This window comes from Hippoglossus hippoglossus, chromosome 5 (assembly GCF_009819705.1).
Source record: "Hippoglossus hippoglossus isolate fHipHip1 chromosome 5, fHipHip1.pri, whole genome shotgun sequence".
NCBI classification, from domain to species: domain Eukaryota; kingdom Metazoa; phylum Chordata; class Actinopteri; order Pleuronectiformes; family Pleuronectidae; genus Hippoglossus; species Hippoglossus hippoglossus.
This window is the reverse complement of record NC_047155.1, coordinates 17968185-17981956: the sequence shown is the minus strand read 5'-3', so window position 1 is coordinate 17981956 and position 13772 is coordinate 17968185. Positions and strand designations below refer to the sequence as shown.

The 13772-nt window shown below is 41.5% G+C and overlaps 1 protein-coding gene across 9 annotated transcripts in view; it reads right to left on the bottom strand.

Annotated features, from left to right (window-relative positions):
• ppfia4 (PTPRF interacting protein alpha 4) overlaps positions 1-13772 on the bottom strand; it is a 57620-nt gene that overhangs the window by 20666 nt on the left and 23182 nt on the right. The window contains exon 1 of one of the 9 annotated variants that reach the window (XM_034585431.1): positions 7902-8171. The exons of the other annotated variants lie outside the window; for them this stretch is intronic. Within the exon in view, the coding sequence (XP_034441322.1) occupies positions 7902-7964 (63 nt within the window). The 5' untranslated portion in view covers positions 7965-8171. Of the gene's footprint in view, positions 1-7901; positions 8172-13772 lie in introns of those variants that run through there. 9 annotated transcript variants of the gene reach the window in all.

Genomic DNA, 13772 nt, shown 5'->3' with positions numbered 1-13772 from the left:
TGGTTTTTACAGTTTATAAACTTTAACGGCATTTCGCCCTGCAATTTTTCATTATGGGGTGAACAAGTCCTTTAACATCACATCGGCCAAAGGTGTTTGAAGATATTATGACCCAGTCGGTGCAAAAAATAAAAAGGGTTTTCTTAAAATGGTCTCACACACCAATAATGTGTAAACCTCAAATGTGGGCTGACTGAATAGCTGTCATCTATCAACCTGATTCAATATGACAAGCCCATTTATCACTGCAAGACAACATTTATGACAGAATAAGTTTTAACAATGACAGATGTCTTTCAGTTCACCACACATCGCACATCTGGCCCACAACCCCCGTGAAATGATTTCACCTGGGCGGTCCACTTCTGTTTGCCAGATCTGGGCCACCAGTAAGCCATAGCAGTACCGCATGTCAACCAAAGGTGGCCCGAATTTGTTTTGTGCTGTTTGGGCCATAAGCACCATTTACTCCATGGGCCACTTTACACTGTAACAAACTGATGGAAAAATACAGTGAATTTTGTACAGTAATGTACTGTTTTTCTTAGATACAGTTGAATACTTTAAATGTTCATGCCTTTTAGGAGGGAACATTTTACAGCAAACTACTGTCCAAAATTACGGTATATTACAATATTTTTTGTTCCACCACCCATAATTCATTTGGGCAACTCATGCTGAATCAAGTCCCATTACCTCATTAAGCACTGTCAACGTATAGAAACCAAATAGGCATTTAATACTCTAGATAGAAGGAACACTAAGAAGAGGACGAATTAAAGATGATGATTTCCACAATGATTGACAGCAAAGAATTGGATACTAGGTCTCCCCCTACTGCTGCTCATCCATCCTGCTCCTGGTTTACTCAACCTGCTGAGTCCAATCTTATTAACAGCAAACACTATATTGCAGACAGCATTTCCCTGTTTTGTCCTATTTGTTGAATTTTCATTGTAGTGACTGTTTTTGCTGAAATGATATGAGTCAAAATCCCTGCGTATAAAATGTTCAGCCTCCATCAGTAATGTGTCGATTTATTTGATTTTAGCAGCCACAGGATTCAATTTCTAAGTAAGCTCATTTACAAACTAAGTTGTGTTAGCTAGTTTGGTAATTAAAGTGATGTTAATTTGCAATTTATTAAAATATCAGATGTAAAATATGATCCTTGATTTGTTGTAAAATCTATAGAGGAGACTACTTTATATTTTACTTTAGTTGAAGATCTATTTAAACTAAAAAGGTTAATTGTATCATGTTTCTTTTCTCCTCCACCCAGGGAGGGAAACTTGCTTGTTATGCACATAGCCAAAAAGTTGTATGTTTAATTTAAGATTGTCCATCTTTTACAGATGTCTCCCACTCCAGCAATGTTGATGGAACCTGACCCTCACAGCCAGTTCACAACTGACTGGGTAAGTGTCACATAAGCAATGAAAGCATGAAAAAGTCACAAATGGACATTGGATGATCATTTAAGTTATGTCCTCTATGAGGGCATCCAACTCAGTTTTTACAGCCAACTTGTGTTCAACTTGCAATCTCAAGAGGATTTCACAAGCTCTGCAAATGATCATAACCTACATGCTTTTTTATCTTATTACATGTTTAGGCAATTCATTGTTGTCAACACTGAGAGGAGAACAAAAGCCAGCCGCAGGGCATGTGGTGTTTACAGTAAGAAGACAGGAGAAGCTGGTCCAGAAAATAGGTAAAAAAAAAGTCCTTTAAGTGAGGCTTAATGGAGCCTAAACACATCTTCATATAAGATCTGTACTTTCGCAAAGGAATAGCCCACACTGCAACCTGATGCTCATGTCTTGGGGTAACATTTGGTTTCACATTGCAGCTGTTGTCATCACCTATGTGCGCTGTGTCTACTTATACTTATACAACTTATATCACTTATAGATGGACGTGTGTCTGATGTCAGTGTCAATTCAACTATTGTATTAGGTAACTTCTGACATAAGTGCAAAAGACAAAACCATCAAAAAGAGATGTTTTCACACTGCAAACGATATGAACCATGGTTCAGTTTGATCCAGACAGAGAGCAGATCAGACTAAACTTTGGTCCGAACTGTGGTCTGAGCAACCTTTCACACCTGTTATTGAACTTCCTGTCCAAACAAGGTAGGTGTGAAATCACCCAGACTGTAGCAAAGGCGATGGAACATATCATTACTGACCTGGTTATTGCCAGTACAGAAATACACCTGCTATCTGATCCTGAAGTGTCAACAAGTCAGGTGTTACCACAACAGCGGAGGTACAAAAGCTTTTCCAGCCAAGTGTCGATTAGGGCAAGATGAAACTATATGTGCTATATAACACATTCTGTCCTCCAGAATATCACAAGTGATTGTAAAAATATGAAATGATTGTGATGCTGTACATTTCATTGACAAGTATCTAAAGTATATATTACATTCAATATAAATTGCTCACTTGTTTTCAAATATTTTGCAGCTATCATGACACAGAAATCATTATCACATTCGCCAAAAAAACACTGACTGGATTTATGAATTTGACAAATTAGATTGAGTTTTTCCTGTTTTCAGATGACAAGCTGAGCACTTCAGGGGCTCACAGCGGATATTTCTTTGTCTGGGATTGAGTGGATCTTGGTGGTGAATTGGTGATTTTGAGGGGGGGGGGGGCTGAAGAGCTCACTGTCTCTTTCAATCATGGCAAAAAGGCTCAACAGAACACCTCCTCCACTTCTCCTTTAGTTTATCTCTCCATCCCATCATCTCTTTGGCTTTTAAGAGCTCAGCATCCTCCTCTTTGACTGTTTCAATATTCCCAAAAAACTAAAACAAATTGGAGAAACAGGTAACAAAGAACACACATGAGGGTATGAACACATCACTTTCGTTAGGATTATATATAAAATATAAAACGTCGCGATGTCTAGACGAATCTATTTAATTTCTCATGAAGGTCTGTCGAATACCCTCCCTCTAGCTTCTACTGCTTTTGTACACACACACACACACACACACACACACACACACACACACACACACCCACCCACCCACCCACACACACACACACACACACACACCCACACACACACACACACACACACACACACACACACACACACACACACACACACACACACACACACACACACACACACACACACCACGAGATCCTAACCTCCAAAACCCATGTGAGCTTTGAAATCCCAGGATGTTTATTCAACTTCACACACTATAGACGCGGCTCTCTGACAACACAACCTCGACATCTGTCAGAGAATATATCATATAGAGCGGAAAGCGAAGGTTCTGGGTGTCTGGAGGAAGAACGCTGCTGCTCTTCTGCCTCCAACCACAATGTGAGATAGCAAGTGGTTACCAAACACTGCTGAGCCCAGACATTGTAAAGGGATTTCTCCCCTTCGCTTCCTTAAGCAGTTTGGGATTAAAGGATGTAAAAAAAATGCGGTGTGTGTGTGTGTGTGCAGAGAGAGAGAGAGAGAGGGGAAGAGATTGGAGTGCAGTCGTATAAAAGAAAAAGGGCTGAAAAAAATGTACATTCAATCTCTCTCTCTGTCAGACACACACACGCACACACACACATGTGCACACACGCACACACGCACACACATGCACAAAACCCCAAAAAGTACAAGGTTTGCTTATCAGTCTGCTTATCCGTACACTCTCTCTCTTGGTCTGTGTGTGTGTGTGCTTGGCTCTAAATGTGTGATCTGCACTCTGAGGGGTTAACACACACACACACACATCACACCTAAACTGTGTCTAAAATCACCCCTCATCCACTCAGTTACTCTTCCCTACACAATAAGGACTATATAGAGTTTACATGATATCAAGTATTAAACTGAGGTTAGACACCGGCTCTATTGTCTCAGGAGGGAAGGTGAAGCGAGCATATGAAGAAGTGCACGTGGTTTCATTCTTTTTATTCTCTTGTGGGAATTAATAAATATTCTCTCATGGTGCCTCCGCACTCCTCACAAATGATGTGAGGATATTTTGTTTTGCCAGTCGCTTGTTATTCAGCAGTGACGTTGTGGTTGAGGAAACTTTCAGTGTAAATGAATCCTACTGAAGCTGCCGCAGTAATACTTTTCTCCTCTCATCATTCACAGAATTGACAGACTCTCACAAAACCCCTCAAGTGAATCCTGAAATTGGTAAATCTAGTGCTGTGCACCACACAGTTGGGATTCCTAAAAATGTTATTATTTTAGAGATGAATGTGTGTGTCTGTATTTTGTTGCGCTCTTTATCTAAATAAAGATCAAAATAATTATATCCCAAGACTACACAAGTAGTGAAAAGAACTGTTGTATTTACTATTCTGAGTAACACGATCACTCTGAAAGCCCCAAAGTGTCTCCTCTTTACAACCATGTATATTAAGGCATCCCTAACAATCCCTCTGCAGTCCTAGCACTTCTAAAAGATTGACCATCATGTGTTTTATACAGATCTCTCAGACATGCATCGACGCTACACAAGAAAAAGAACAGATTAAACATCCTCTTGGTTTCTGCCATAAAAGAGTTACGGGCCAATATTCGCTGCGTTCCCATTGTTAGTTCAACATAGTGTTAGAGCCATATTGAAGTAAAGAAGACGATCAGAGATTTACAGAATAAAGGGCGTAATTTTGCAAGAAAAGTCATAATTTTACAAGAATAAAGTTATTTTACAGGATGAAGACAAACAAAATAAAAAAAATAAGACGCAAGAGGAACGTGTGCTTGCCGGAGTTTCTCTATCATACGCAATCTTTTTTAAATCCTGATACTTATGAAAATGCGGAGCTGATGAGCCATGAGAAAACTTCATCCAGAATCTGAGAAATCAAGTGTACTCATAGCAACGCAGTGCTTCTGATCATGTAACCTGCACTATCCAACCTATGGTTTATTCATGCAGAGCACACACACACACACACACACACACACACACACACACACACACACAGAATAAGAGGGCAAGTTCACAACTGTTCTCTGGAGGTTGTTGAAGGTTATTTGTGAGAAACAGGAAATCACGAGAAAAATACCATATTTCTACACTTCATTGTCAAACAGCTCCTGTAGATGGTTGACTTAAAAATCATTCATACATGAGCCTCTAACTTTATACCAACTGCACTGCAATGTGTGGGTATATTGACAAGCCAGTAACACGCAGCCAAAACTGATTTCATCCAGAGTCTGAGGACGACGACTTGGATCATCTTCTCTGTGAGCGTCAGTTAGTGGGAGGAGAGGAAACGAGGAAAATATGTGGAAAAACAAATACAGCAAAGAGACTAAAACTGTAAATGATTATAAACTCTCTCACACATTGTATGATTCATAGTTGAGGGTTGTGATATCACTTTTGACAATCAGAAGATGTTTACAGCTCCAGTACACATCACAAGTAGTCAGATTGCTCCTTGCATGTTAAGTTTCGTCAAGAAAATAAAATTCCACTGCATTTAAAGATGTTCATGGTACTTGTCCTTCGTCGTTGGTTCGCTGTTTCTGAAACACAATTTTTCTTATTTTCTAACCCTAACCCCTGCTCATCACTCCCATCAATCCTGTGTAATCATATGGGGGAGTGATTAAGTTGGAGCCTAGACGCCAAACACTAAACCTGCATAAACGTTTGAACGTGAGTTGTCTGACTGAAATCAATTCATCAGATTTGCTTTTCTTGTTATTCCCCATGCTGACATAGAAGTCTGGTTTTGGCCTTCACAGCAAGATCTGACTTTAACTATACTATAAATTGATTCAGAAACAAGATAGAAAGTGTTCATTTGAGTGATTCTGTAGAAATATGGTGCAAGTTTTATAGTAAATGCAAGATAAGAGTCACAAAGTTTCATGACTAAAACTATAATGATCGCTCTCTGTGGAGAGGCAGAGAAGAGCAGCGATACCTCGTCAGAGATTGTGTGTGATGATGAGCTCCTGCACACACCAGAAGACACTGAATTAACTGTGATGTAAATCGTGGTAATTCACTAAGGAACGCCGCAATGAAGATGAATGCAGGGATCGGGGGACGAGAGAATGTGTGAGTCCCCGGGGAGACTCGGATATCACAGATCTGTAACTCTTCACCACTGCAGAGAGAGAGAGAGAGAGAGAGAGAGAGAGAGAGAGAGAGAGAGAGAGAGAGAGAGAGAGAGAGAGAGAGAGAGAGAGAGGGAGTGCGGTGGGAGAGAGGTGGACTCGACCTTCCTCTGACAAATCTTAGCCAACACACACACACACACACACACACACACACACACACACACACACACACACACACACACACACACACACACACACACACAAGAACTCTGACACACTCTACCACTACAACACCTTGCCTGGGTGTTGGCCCTAGGTAGGCAGTGAGTAATCTGTTGCCATGGCACCACCCCACACACGGCTGCCGTTGCGATGGCAACGGTATCATTAGGAAAGTGACGTTTTTGAGCAGCATACACAAACTTTGCATGAGCGTTTAACACACACACACACACACACACGCACGCACGCACGCACACACACACAGAAACACAAATCCGCTGAGAGTGTGATGCTGAGATGGAGATGCAGCTGACTGCAGGAGAAACGTCTCCACCCTGACTGGTGCTACAGAGGAAGAACAACTCTGGCTGGAAACTCAGGATGCAGAACATGGAACATAAAGGACAAGCGCAAGTTTTCTTTGGATAAGTCCTCATGGCTGAGACAGATGTAAAAAAAATTGGCCTCTGCATAATCACTGTGAGTCATGAGCAAATCAGCCTAAGTGAAGCACATTAGGGATAATGCCAAGGCTGACTGAAGCTGTGCCAGCTCTGGACTCACTTCTCCAACGCTGAAAACGCCACTGAAAATACGCTCGGTGTAAATACAACTCAGTAAATCGCGCTCGGAACACCTTTTACTCAGAGAACGAGGTGATTCCTGTTTGAAATCCAAAGCAAACGTGAAGCCAAAAGAACCACTTTAAATGAGACCTCGAAGAAACACGACTTCCCATCGAAACATGCATTTCAACAGTCATTTAATATCCTGATTATTTGTTATAAAGTTGACTGATGCAGCAAAAGCATTTCTAGGGCGGACACATCAGCTCTGTCTCTCTTTCCCCAAAATATCCCTCTCCCATGCTTCAGCCAACAAAGTGGTGTCAAATCCCTGCAAGTTTTCCAACTCTCTGTCTCCTCCTCCTCTGTGCCCAGGAAAAAGCATCAATTCACGTATCCCACTGTCCTACAGGGAGGCAAAGCACAGACCTGCACCGGAAGAGAGGGACAAGGAAAGGGAGGAAGGATGAGAGGGTAGTACTTCCTCTGCTTGGATGAAAGGAGAAACACAAAGAGTTTTTTGTTCCTGCATCAGTCGAGTTTATCTCTCATATGCATGTTGTAATAAACACATGGTGTGTCGAGGTCGCACAGCAGACACAGAAAAGGAGAGGATTTCCCAACAGTGCATGACACATATTCATATTCTTTATTGCCCTGGACCATTGGGACATTTCATTTGGCTGAAAACTTGCAGCTACAGCCGCAGCAACCAGTGAAGAGCTTCCGTGGAAGGGGGGGGGGGGGGGGGGGGGGGGGGGGGGGGGTGCCCACATTTTCTAAACCAATATGCAATTTGCATGACGGCAAAGCATTAATCATTCGTCGCAGCCTGATTGAGGCATGGTGGTGAAAAGGAGGGAGGAGGAGGAGGGGAGGAAAAGGTGGAGAAGAGGCCATTTCTCAGCCCCTGAAAAGAGTCATCAGCGCTGAAATCAATACTCGGCTCAGGATATGTGGAGAATGTAGAGAAAGCTATTTGAGCTGGAAGACATCCATCACCAGTAACGTCCCAAAACTGTACAGCTGCCGAGTCCCTACCTGGTGCATGTAGCTGTTAAAGTGGGTCCCATTCAGAAGGTGGATCTTCACTCTTGGGTTCATGGTGGAGGATGAACATATCAGATCCCTCAAGCAGACCCCCCATAAAAAAGAGAGGCAAATGAAGAGGAAGTGGAGGAGGAGGGAAAGGAGGTTAGGGTGAGGAAGGTGGAGAAGTGTGTAGCAGGGCTGAATGAGACTCCCTCTGTCCTCCGCCGGGACAACAGCACTCAGCCTGTCAGCGTGCTCTGTCTGCAGCCCAGAGACAGAAACAGAATGAAACACAAATGATGAGGATGGAGGGAGGAGGAGGAGACAGGGAAGGAGGAAGGACGGGGCAGGGTTTAGACGAGGACTGCTCGGGGCTCTGGCCACCTGTTCTCTCTCTCTCTCACACACACACACACACACACACACACACACACACACACCCACACACACACACACACACACACACACACACACACACACACACACACACACACACACACAGGCACACGTACATGGAAGTTTAGGCACTCTGTGGGAGTTTTTAAGTCACATTTGGAACTAATGCCAAGAATTACCATGAAATTAAACGCTCTATTTCCTCTTAATAAAAACTCCAGTCACTGCTTACTCAACACAAATTCAAGAGACCCATTTTCCTCCAGCGTGACATTGTGCCTGCTGATTCTTTCTATTTATAAATGGCAGCCTGTTTCATTTCTCTGCTCTCAGTAGGATTTCACAGAGCATGCACTTGACTGAAGCGCCTTCCGGTGATTTTACACGATATCAAGTATATCAAGTATATTTATTCATCATATTGTTATAATGTCGTCTGCAATATTAATGATCCTTTATCTTTTTTGGGCACCATGAGATATCGTTATTACATTACAAAGCAGTATGTAAATGTGGAAACTGTGGCTCAAAATCTTGTTTGATTTTAAATATTTGGGGTCAAATATTCATGACCTATGTTATCACATGATCTGAATGACTTAGTCTTTAAGGCCACTTAAAGGAAAACAAATCTGAGATTTTGAGAATTTAGTCATAATATTACAACTTTATTCTTGTAATAATATTACTTTTTCCTCAATTGCAACTTTATTCACGTAATGTCATGACTTTCACCTCATTTACGACTTTATTCTCGTAACATTACGACTTTATTCTCAGGATATAATGACTTTCTGTTTAATTACAACTTTATTCTCATACATCTCGTACCATTTAATTCATTCTCGAAATCGCATATTTTCTTCTCCAATATGGCCCTAATTCAAAGTTATTGCGCTTACTTTGTGTGATATAGATTTTTTTTAACATTATGTGTAAAACGCTGGAGCATACTGAACAAATTGTGTATGTACTCTACATCTTTAAATTGGAAAAGGTTGCAGTCAGAGGGTCTACTTTCTTGCACCTGGTTGTCAGGGAAACAGGATTCACAGGAGAGAGGAGATGAATCGGTGAGGCAGACTGCACACATCAAAACATCCTTTTGTGACTGGGGTGACTTCCACCATTACCTGACAGCAGCTTACTGCAGGCTGGAGACACAGCCTCACATCCACTCAGTGGCCAAACCCACCGGCCCCCTGCTGCTTTATGGGTTAGTGGTGACGTGGAGACCCCTACTGGCAGCATGAGGTTGCAAGTCATGTATACACATTAGCTAAATATGTGTGAGGAGGCCAGTTAACCAGCTTTGCAGTAGCAAAGTAGCCGTGACTTCATTATTCAAATAATGTGCACTTATTGCGCATGAAGTCATCTCGATCCAGGGAAACAAACGACAAGAGAAGCCAGTAATAATTCATGAAATGTGATAACTTCTCATCCATGTGGAGCCAGAGACAGAAACACAAAAACATTCAAACTCACACTTAACGCAAACACACACCACACGGCAACACAAGCACATCAGCAGTACTGACAAAAACACAAGAAAGTGAATTTTCTGCACAAGAATTCACAGACCCCTCACTTCTTTTTAAAAACTGACAGCCTCTCACAGTTCTCTCTCTCTTTCGCCTCCTCTCTCTACCTAAGTCTCTCTCCCTCTCGCTGCTGCCTAACTACACTTGATTACTTCTTTCACACTCTATCCGCTCCTCCATGCTCCCTCTCTTATCCCCCCTTATATTTTTCTTACTTGGCTCACCCTCTCTCTTACTCTCGTCTCTATTTTTCTCAAGCATTTCTTATCTCGGCTGAACCACCCTCGACAGACAGCAGCCATTTTGCATCATGACATAATGTGGAGCAGGGAGCATGCACCTCCATCCCATCATCACTGAGTTTGGTTTCAGAAAAAGAGGGAGACCTCCATACTAGTATATCTGAATCCCAGAGATAATGTGTTATCTCAACATAAGTCTGACAAAGAGTTTGAGATGCTGAATACCTTTTAATTATAATTACTGTAATGCACTAATCCCACTGAATTACATGCAGTGTCACTGATGGGATTGAGATAAGGCTCTAATGCAGTTTTAACAATAAACCACTAAGAATAATGTAATGTAATAATTACTATGTAATCTTGTTTGGTCACTGCGATTTTGATTTGATCTTAATTTTGCCAAGCTCCCAGAGAACTGCTGCAACTCTTAGTTCTTTAAATTCAACACTAAAGACTTTAATTTCCTTTCCTTTCATTAAATCAAATGAATACCAATTTCTTACACTGCACTGTTACTTTCACCCTTTTATTTGTTATATTGTTTATTTTTTACTCTCTACGTAACTCTTTTTTAATTTTCTTTCTAAATGCTTCTTTTGTGTATTGTCTTATGTTGCTTTTCCACTTTGAACGGCCTTGTTGCTGAAATGTGCTGTGAGAATAAACCTGTCTTGCCTTCATATTATTGTTTAATACTATTGTGGTTGTAATGGAGTATTTAAAGAGAAGTTTGACATTTGAGGAAATACACTTAGTTGAGGTAAATGAGAAGAAGGATACCATACTTATATCTCTAAAATAAACACACTGCTATTATCTGTACAATAAATATAAATATCCAACCAGCAGCCAGTAGATGAAAAAATGTAAAAGGCACATTTTGTAAATTCGGAAAATAAACAGTGAGCTTCAGAAGTGTTGGTATAGGCAGATGTGTTATCTTTGGGACAGAGCCAGGCTAGCTGTTTCCCCCTGTTTCCAGTCTTTATGCTAAGCTAAATGAACCAGCTGCTAACTGTAGCTCCATGCTTAATGGTCAGACATGAGAGAGATATCTACTTATCTTAACAATTACATTTCACAAATGCATCAACTAGTCATTCAAAATAACATCTATAAAGAGCAGACATAGTGGGTGGTGTGCTTTTAAGCCTGGGTTGTATCTGCTAAGCTTCAGGCTGCTTCCCAACAAGCTCCACTAATCAGATGGGTAGGCCAGACTGTCGCCTGAAGGATGAAACCCAGGGCGAAAAAACATCCATGAGTCTGTTTCTGCTTCAAACAAAGCTGTGAGCACACTGTAAAAACTGAAATGCCCTATATGACAATGTCAGCACTTACATTAAGGCAGAGATCATCTTGAATCGTAATTGTAAAAATGTAGAACTTTAAAATCGACTGTTTTATTCCATCCACGTTTCGGAAACAGTCTGGGAAGAGTCATACCTTCCTCAGCTCCTCACCCCTCCTGCTCTCCTCATTAGTTATTTTTTCTGGGAAGAGTCATACCTCCTCCCTCTCCTCTGTCACCTCCTCTCTCGTGCCCCTGCAGCCTAAAGCACCTGTGTCAGCTCCGTCTTTCTGTCTCTGCTGCTGTCCTCATCAGTCAGTCGCAGAACACGGGTTCCCTCCCACCATCGCCCCTTCACTGTGTCCTTGTCAAGCCCTTGCTCCGTCCAGAGGGAAGCCTCTTACTGCCACTGTACGCACAATCATTGCAAACAACAGATGCACTCACAGGCTCTGTTTGTGTACACGTTCACATCGGAACTCTGAATGAAGCATTTGTGGCATTTGTGTGTCTGTCTGTCCAAGTAATACACCCGGCAGTTTCAGTCTCATTTAAACTTGGCCCATTGATTGGGGTTAGTGTCAGGACCTGCAGTATTGATTCTTCTTCAAATCCGCCAAAGGTCAAGGGCAAAGCATGGGATCAAAGCCTCATGCAAACAGTAAAATGATTAAAGCCATTTAGATTTTGGCCAAACTTGGTATGCACCCTGAGATTCACATGACTATTGTAAATAAACATGCCTGCCATCAACTAATGTATTTTCACAAATGGTGGGGCTGAGGGAATTTTGAGAATTTGCCAAATCATAATAAATCTTTGTAGATATTTTCAAGCTTTGGTTGGGAATATAGGCCTCCCTAAACATTTTCAGGCTGACCCATAGGGGGTGCCAGGTATATGTAATATACACAGACTGTATATAGAAGCATCCACTTCGTCCCACTATCCAGAAACGAAGCCAGAATTTCCCAGATACAAACGCTGCTATCGATCGGGAGATGGAGGTGCAGCAGCAAGATTCTGCCAATACACGCACTGAACCAATCGTGAGTCAGTCTCAGCTGTCAATCATGACGTTTCACCCCGTTTTTGTATCATTAAAATAACAATTAAAACCAGAATTACTGAAAAAATGTACATGCAGTATGAAATAACTAAATGACACAATCATTTTTAAGGAAAATGTATTTGATGCATACTGTTTTAGTTTGGTCCATACACCATTTATTAATTAACATGGATGAGGTACGCTGCAGCCAGCCACCAGGGGGTGATTGACATTCTTTGGCTTAACCTTTTGGGAGCAGCCATATCGTCCATCTTTATACACAGCCAATGGTAATATAAAATATTGTAAAAAATGAGTACTTCAAAACCCAGGGGTCAGAATTTCACAAAAGTTGCTGTGGAGGCAAATATTAGCCAGAATCTCAAGTTTTATAATGATTGGTGATTGGTGTTTGCTAATAACTCAAGATACCTTTGATCCTAAATGAAAGAAAATGAAACTTACTCGACCACACTTATGCCCACAAAGTAAATATATCATATTTTACAATCTAATTTTACAATATGATCAATATAGATGCATTATTATTTTGTTGTCTTGCATCTCTCTTATAGTTGTCGAGTTATAATGAGGTAACATTCACTCTTATGTGTAAAAGTTCAAACCTTCATACCGAAACATTCTAACAATGTAACACATATTGAATATTTCAGTTTCTCTCTGAGTTCCTTTCAAGTTTTAATATATAAACCCCCGCTATACACAAACATACTGACTCATTCTCTGAAAATACACAAAGTAACACACGTATACTCCAGGGACCCCACCAACACACACACACTCAGTCCATCCCAGCTGCTCTGTTTTGCAGATGAAAGTGTATCACAGTTCTAGAGGAAAGCAGGAGATGCATCAAAGCTGCACAGCTGTATAAATATTAATCTACATATTCAGAGTAAATAAACTGCTCCAAGGGTACGCCCAGCATAATTTGCAATAATATCCTCTTTTCCTAATCCTTCATGTAGCTAAAAATGGCTGTGAGTAACGGGCAGCCTAGGTGCTGTGTGTATTTGTGTGCGTGTGTGCAGGTCAGGGAACGCTGCTCTTGCCCTTCAAAGGACACAAACAGCAGTGACAGGATGCAACTCTACACCACTGTGAGTGTGTGTGTGTGTGTGTGTGTGTGTGTGTGTGTGTGTGTGTGTGTGTGTGTGTGTGTGTGTGTGTGCGTGTGCATGTGCATGTGCATGTGCGTCTACAGTAAGTCCACAATAACTGTAACTATAATGACAGAGGCACGACCAGCACCTCTCGTGGTGCCTGAACGTGAGGTGTCACATTACTGTCCTGTCCTTCTCCCACTGCATCTGTCCTTCTCTCAGACCACAA